The sequence below is a fragment of the Apteryx mantelli genome, chromosome 3 (assembly GCF_036417845.1).
Source record: "Apteryx mantelli isolate bAptMan1 chromosome 3, bAptMan1.hap1, whole genome shotgun sequence".
NCBI lineage: Eukaryota > Metazoa > Chordata > Aves > Apterygiformes > Apterygidae > Apteryx > Apteryx mantelli.
This window is the reverse complement of record NC_089980.1, coordinates 70,961,979-70,969,833: the sequence shown is the minus strand read 5'-3', so window position 1 is coordinate 70,969,833 and position 7,855 is coordinate 70,961,979. Positions and strand designations below refer to the sequence as shown.

The 7,855-nt window shown below is 45.3% G+C and overlaps 1 protein-coding gene across 1 annotated transcript in view; it reads left to right on the top strand.

The window, feature by feature from the left end:
* The first annotated feature begins 3,488 nt into the window (after positions 1–3,488).
* Positions 3,489–7,855, top strand: part of EZR (ezrin) — a 37,931-nt gene continuing 33,564 nt past the window's right edge. The window contains exon 1 of the mRNA XM_067293618.1: positions 3,489–3,671. Within this exon, the coding sequence (XP_067149719.1) occupies positions 3,660–3,671 (12 nt within the window). The 5' untranslated portion in view covers positions 3,489–3,659. The remainder of the gene's footprint in view (positions 3,672–7,855) is intronic.

The following is a 7,855-nucleotide window of genomic DNA, read 5'->3' as shown; positions in this document are numbered from 1 at the left end:
GAAATAATTTTGGCTGCTAAAACTTTATGCACCTGGACAACCCATCACAAATGTTAAATGAGTCATGTATGCAATTCTTTGTTTTAGTTTCTACTTATTGCTTCTTAGACATTTTGAAATATATCTTAAGAAACTGAACAGCAAGATTACTAAAGGCAGAACTAGACTTTTTTTTTGCATTTCAATTCTTTGGGTGAGGAAATACCATCCCTCAGAATTTTTAAGGGAAATGAAGATCCAAACTAGTTAGGGACCAAATCTAAAAGCAGTTGTTCCACGAGCACCAGAACTAGTGAAGGCTGGTATCATTTTGATTTGGGTCTTATGGTTAGTTGTGAGATCTGACTGAAGATCCTGTACTAAGGGTGGCTGTAAAAGTTCTCTCCTGCTTAGCCAATACCTAAATCTAGAAGTACCCAAGTCCCACCAGTTTTTCATTTGAAAATTCCGCAGGCTCACCTTTTTACTTCTGCATATTTGTATCTGTTTTTCATATTTGTAGTTCTGCCCCAAACCTTGTCTTGATGGGATTTGATTTCTTTGCACCCCTTTTACACCTGCTCTGGTGTTTCCCTGCCCAAACCCCAAAGGGGATTTGATCCGTAAGCATTCTTAGAAAACATGAATCAGTCTTACACACGATGCCCCTGCTCCAAAAATTCAATAGGCTGTCTGTCAGGAAAGCAAGAGAACTGGGGACTTTCTGCCCTTCTCGCATGGAGAGGGGAGCTGTACTGCATCTGCAAAGGATGAATATACTTCTGTATAAAAGGGTAGAAGGGAACAGTATCACAAACCTTTCCATCCATTGCAGGGGGGAGGGGTGGAGGAGAGAAACATAAAGGAAGGAACTTAAGGACCCAGCTATAGAAGAGAATTTCTTACTGTGACAAAGGCACCTTGTTGAAATGTTGCCCAACTGGGAGTTTAGTAAGGCACCTAAGCTCTGCAGGCAAGGGGGTTTAAAAGCACACCTAGCACTAGGCAAAAGCCCAGGAGGGAGACCAAGGGTCTCCAACATACGCTGCAACCTGCCAATTGTTCTGGTTCCTTCCACAGAAGACAATTCTGCCTGTATAAGCTCAGTGTGTTCACCTTGGTTGATTTTGGGTGGAGCTGTGTTGAGTAAGCTAGTAGTTATGGATACCATTGAGGTATCTATCGCTCCCCATACACTGCTGATTGTGGCAGAATGGCAGAAGGTTATGTGTGATGGCAAACAGGAACCTAAAGATTGTATGTTGTAACAATTATTAGTCACCTAAATTCCTTTTACCTTTAGCTCTGCGGCTAGGAGGCAATGGTAAGTGTTAAAAAAAAAAAAAATCAGAGGTTTAAGCTTGGATATGTAACTAACATGGAAACAAATAGTTGCCTGACTGATTCAAGTCATCTTTAGGATCTATTAAATGAGGCATCACTCCAACATGGAATTGCTCCAACATGGAGCCCCAGGGTAATGGTCTCTGAGCACATGTCAAGTTTTGGACAGGAAAGGACTGTTGGGATGGAAATCTCCCAGGACAGAAATGGGCTTTCCATTAAAATCTGTGCAACCACCTCTTTCTAGTGTAAGCAGACACTAGCTTATTTTGGCCTTTTTTCATCCAATCACAGCTGGAATCTGGATGTTAAGATTAAGGAATGAAAATCTCTCATCTACATGCTTCCATACCCCCAAAAAATCAAAAAATACAACTTAGAGATCTGAGAAAAAGCTGATGGATTCTTAAAGTATTCTGTACTTGGAATATTTGTACTTTGGAATATCTGTGCTTAGCAGAATCTGTTCAAAATGCAATGATACTATGGTCTGGTCCATGTCCAGTACCACCCTATTGAGTAGGGCACGATCCCAGCATAAACTTATTGCTCAACAGAAGAGTGTAGAAAGCCCCCACACAAATCATATTCTGTGAAATTAACCTGATCCCAGTAAAGTCTCATTGGAATTGCTCCATCTGGAAACTGAGGCCGTACGTTTCCCAAAGATGTTTGATCACTGGCCTTTTCTTAGAAGCTATTCAGCTTCATCAGACTTTCTTCTCACTTGCGGTTTTGAGCTGCCATCCCCATGGCTCAGTTTTGATAGTACAGCCCCCCAGTAATGCCTTAGGATCATCCAACAGGGAAGGAATATAACTGTGAATTCTATCAGTGTCCTGTTCAGCTCCCCTCCTCTTTCTTTCAGAGACCTGGGGCAGTAATTTCTTTAATGTGGCAGTACCAACTGCTGCCTAGTGGAGTCTCCAAGGGAAGACACCATTTCTATCTTCTTCTCCAGTGCAGGTCCTGTACTGTTAGTGCTATCTTTTTTGTTACCATCCATTGACACCTTCCAGGCTCTCCCCTGCCCCATATCTTTTTCATTTTCTGGGTTGTTACCCCCTTGCTCTGTGGCTCCCCTTTCCTAGCCCTTTTCTCATGAAACAGCCACATGTTGCTCGAACCTGGGTGCAGGCTGCACGGTTTCTTTAGCCCTACGGCTCAGCTACGCACTGTGCAGGCACACAGGAAGAGCTTTGGCCTGCAGGCCATTGCCCATGACTGCGTAAATACAAGCTGTTCCCGCGAGCAGCCGAGCGAGGTGCTGAGGGAGGCCAGCAGCCTCTGCAGAACCAGCGGCACCTGAGCTGCAGCACAGTGTTTGTGGACGCAGAAGGACAACAAGCAAGGGGGCAGAGCCACCGGCTGTCATCTTTGTATGTCTATAAATTCACTCGTAATCTTCCTTGGGTCTTAGCTAAAGATCATGAATTAAAGTGATTGCATTCGGGTTGCGTTCTCTTTGCCTTCTGGTTTCTGAGCCCGGGGTGGATTTTCGAACTTTTCTCTCACGCCATCATTGCTGAAAAGACACTTTAATACACAAGTCAGTCCTGTGTATGTGTGTGTGCGTTTGTTTTTAAAGGTAATCATATCTCCTGATTCTGGACTTGGAGAAACACCGCAGCTACTAGAGGCCTGTGATACTTTTATCTCACATGGAAACGTGTCTTGAAGCAGGCAGCGCCGCAGCGTTGTAACGACCATGACTTTTTCCCCGTTGCGGGGCGCCCGGACTGCAGGCGGGGGAGCGGGGGGCCCTGGGGAGCCGGTGCGAGGCACCTCCCGCTGCCCCGGAGCGCTGCCACCGCCCGGCCCGGCCCGGCCCGGCCCGGCGCGGCGCGGCGCGGCGCGACCGTTGGGGCAGGTGCGGCGCGGGGGCCGGACCCGCCGGGCGCGCCGCGGGCGGCCATGTTGCGGCGGGCGGCGCTGAGGCGAGGCCGTGCGGGCGGGCCGGCGGTGGCCCGCGAGCACCTGTTGCGCGGGGGCTCCCGGGCGGCCCCGCGGGCGGCTCGCGGCGGAGGGGTTTTGCCCGTCCCGGGTCACCCCTCGGCGCCGGGGGCGCCCCGCCGCTAGGCGAGGCTGGTGCGGCACTCGCAGAAGGCCGGGGCGGAGCGGGGGGGGGAGCGGCGGGTAATGGCCGGCGGCGGTGAGTCACGGCCGCGGCCCCACCTGCGTACTTAACCGCCGCCGGGCGGCCGGCGCCGCACTTGCGGGCTCCTTCCTCCTCCTTTTTTCCTCCTCCTGCTCCTCACAGGGCGCTCGGCTGAGGTGGGGCAGCTGCTGCATGAACGTTTGCCTTTGGAGTAAGGGAAGCGCAGACGCCGCGGAAAATGCCGAAGCCGGTAAGTGGGGCGCTGGGGGCTTTGCCGCGGGGCCCCGGCGGAGGCGTTAGGCGGCGGTTGGGGGGCTGGGGGGCCGGCACCGGCTCCCCGGGGGGGGGGGGGGGTCATCCCGGGGCCGCGGCTCTCGGGAGAGCTAACGCGCTGCCTTGAAACCCGCGCCGCGGCAGCCGGCGTTTCTTGTGCAGGGAGAGCATTTTCCTGCTAAGAAATCCCGAAAACTTCTAGTTCTGCGCAGCGTGGGAGCGGTGCTGTATAAACCCGTAGCTCGGATTAAAAACTCCAGGAACGGGGAAAAAAAAGAAGACCCGCTTCAGTCGTTGAAGCGGTTTAACAGCTTTGATTAAGATGTGAATGTGCCCTCCGGGGTGGTATTGGAGCACGAAGTGCGCTCGCTGGGCGGTCGGGGAGCCGGTCACGTCGAGGACGGGGTCCCCTGGGCCTGGCGTCCCGCGCAGCCCCGCTTCGCCCGGGGGCGCCGGACGCTGCGCACTGGCCTCTGCCCTCGCCCTCCCGGGGCGGCTGTAACCGGCCCCCTAACGGGGGGGGGGGGGGTAGGGAGGGAAATGAGCCTCGGGGGCTATAGTTGAAAGCGAGCAAACTGGATTATTTTGTTTCCTGAAATATTTCTGTGTTGGAAAAACGCAGACCTCTTGAGTAACTCTTAAGAGGTTTTGTTTCGTTTTGTTTTTGTTTTTTTGATACTCCCACTTAGAGTGAGATAACAAAACTGCACTGACTTGCTTTTAATATTTATGCGCACTGTGTGCCTATATGTATAGGAAATGTGTATTTGTAAACATGTAAGAAACTTCACTTTTATTGTTTTGTGATCTTAAAAAATAAATCTCGGGGCTTCTTAATGCAATTCTCTGCAGTGCTACAGGTGGGACTGTTACTGGTCCACACCACTCATTATCAGGAGAAGAAAAGCTTTTTATTTATTTATTTATTTATTTTCAATTGAACGTACCTGGCTCCCTTCTTCATCTGCCTCTTTTTCCTCAATCCTGTGTCACTGTTGTTCCTCCAGTTACAGATTTGCTATTTGGGGGGGAGGGGGTGTTTTTTGGTTTTTTAATCTGCTCCTGCTCTACAGTTAGAAACAGTAATTCTTCTGAGGGACCAGCTGCCTAATGCAAAGCCCTGGGTAGTCATTGGAGCAAACACATTTTTGAACTCTGAAGGGCATAATCAGACCATGTTATTGCTGCTATCTTTTTTCCAACAGAGGCAATATTCCTTAAAATGCAGTGTGGTGAAGAATTTATGTTGTTATTAGGTACATCTCCATGAAATGGGAGTAAACAAGCTTATCTTTGATGTAATAAGCAGTTAATGTTTTATGATAACATCTAAGTCATCTTTTTTCAGAAAAGAGGTGCTTAGGTTAACTTACTCTGCGGTGTCTGTAAGCTGACAATAAAAGCTAATGCTCACAATCATTTTAAGAACTAAATCTTCAGTCTCCCCTAGAGGTATTTCAGCAGTAGGGATATATTACTGTATATAAAACTGTCTACTGAAAAGGCCCTTTTGCAGGTTAGAGTAGAAAACACATAATTTACCAAGCATGAAGTGTGTGTGTGTGTATGTATATATATATATATATGTAAAATAACTACATTAATAACCATTTGCTAATTATGCAGGCTGCCTTCCATGGAATACCCTAGTCAGAATAATCTGAAATCCTGGTCTAGGATTATTTTATACTGAAAGCCATGGACAGGTGTGGAAAAACTCTCTTAATCTGATCAAAGGAAAGAAAAAAAAAAAAAGCCCATCAAAAACAAACAAAAAAAACCCAAAACTGCTTACAGCCATGTTCTTCCTTTTACCTGGCCTGGATATGTTCATATTTCCTGGTGGATGCTGATACGGATTCTTCTCTTGCTGGCTGACTACCCAGTGAATAACGCAGAGACAAAATGGTGATAGGTGGATGGTGTAAGCCACAGGGGAAGGGCAATTGTCAACTGTACTCTGATAACTTCAGAGACATGTGACCTGCTGACTGGGATTTATGGACAAGACTGTGTGGCAATATCTTCTTGTATAGTATAAGCACTTTTTTATAATCTGCACTTAATCTGTTTATCAGTATTGCTAACTGCCACCTTACTGTAAATGGAGACAAGACGAATTTTGCAGAGATTATTTTAATAAAATGCATTGTTTAGTCTGACTGCTTCAAATTGAGGCAATGAATCTGAATCCTTCCCAGCCCAGTTCATTTGCTCTTAATACAGCTAAATGGAATTCCTATCAGTTTGCAGGGTGTGGTGGGATGGGATGTAAAGCTGTGGGTCCAGAGGCAGAATTGCACTTAGAGGATGACAGCCTCTGGCACACTTGAACAACAGCAGTATGAACTCTTAGGAAGCACAGGGAGGCTATCTTAGTTTCTCTTGGATATTTGGCATGGGTACTCAGTATTTATTTTCTATACTTGTTTGCATGTGTCATTTCTGCTTGGCATAAGTAAATATGATGTTGCCTGCAGACTTCATGCTGCTGTGGGTGAAGGTTGACAATTTGGTCATCAATTTTCATCTTAAATTTTTGACTTGTAATCAATAAGCAAAATTTTGGCAAAACCCCCCACTAAATTAAATCTTTGTGAAGCTTTTATTTTAACAAAAATATGCACTCAAGCGGAGCTTACTCATCATTTTTGAAGTCTCTTCTTTTACAGTAAACAGACAGCAAGTGCATTAACACTAGAAAAGTAGTGATCTTATATTTGAGTTGAGTACCCAAGTGCTAGAAAGTGAACTGTATTCCAGATTCTGTGGCCACATTTAATAGTAATTAGTTGGATTTTTCTGATGCATGTCTACAGTGCTCAAAATAAACTCTGGTAATGATCCAGAAAATAATTCTGAAATAAAAATATTTAATATAGACACTTCCAAGCAGTTTCAGTTTGTAATTTAGCATGAACATTCTGCAAAGTGTGACAGTAGCAAAGTAGCAAGATCTCTGCAGTAGGCTAAAATAGGTAATTTCTGCACAAATTCATGTGTTTTCAGCTGAGATCATTGTATTTCATCAAAAGTTCAAATAAATAATTTCCATCTAGCATAGACAGTGATTAATTAGGTTAAACAAATGGTGAGTTATGCGGGGAAATACAAGAGGTTTCATCTTGTCCACATCTTGCTGTACTATCTGAAAATAAATGAAATGCTAAATAAACTTCTTACTTGATCAACCTTGTATCCCTTTTCATTACTGGAGTGTCTCTGTGCTTGCTGCATTTTCCCTAGGTGCTTATATTAGTCTATTTCTGCTTGATTCACTAAAGGGACAGCATTTTAGCTGAATTAAATCCTTTTGCAAAACAAACGGATCTAATAAACTGTGGACAGTACTGCATGACTGGGTACTAATGAACATTACTTACAGAAGGAGAAGGAAACATGATATCTGTTCTATAGCCCTGTTAATTTGATCTGACCTATCAGTGTTCTTTGTTACCTTATTGAAGGTGTATTTTTTTTGTTTTCTCTTAAGAAAAAAAAAAAATTAGAGTTTCACAAGAAATTAAGTTAGCTTTATTTAAGCTGCAGTAGAGCATTTAGTGTAGTGTCACACAAGACTATGCAATACTTGTGTGCATGTGAGTAAAACTGTTCAAAGAGAGGACAGCAATAAGTGCAGTCTGGCACAGAGAGAACACGTGGATAATATCAAGAGGCAGCCTTATCTAATACTTTTATTAATGCTCAGTTTTCAAAAAGCTGAGCATACTAATGAAATCTCCTAATGCCATGCTGTTGGGCTATTATTGATGTGGGGGGCCACTGTACGGAAAGGAGTGAAGGACTGCAGTAAAAAGATCCCATTTCAATAGTTGAACTTGCAGGGGTGGGGAAAGAAAGTCTATAAGGGATAGAAGGATGTAGGTTAATTAGTGATAGGATGACTGCCTCATCCATGTGAGCTACAGTGCATGGAATTTCTTTAATGGAATGCATTAATGGAAGGTGCTGTTGAGATACTTCCTTGAATATAGGTTGCAGTTCTGGTCTTCCTTGTGCAGGGAAAGATGAACTCAAAGCAGAACCCAGAGAAGGTCTTGGGATGACTAGAGGCAGAAAGCCTCCTCATGAAAGGAGGCTGCTTGGCTTGTTTAGCCTGGTAGAATTAAACAAGTTACCTTCAGCTGTATAAAATGTAAA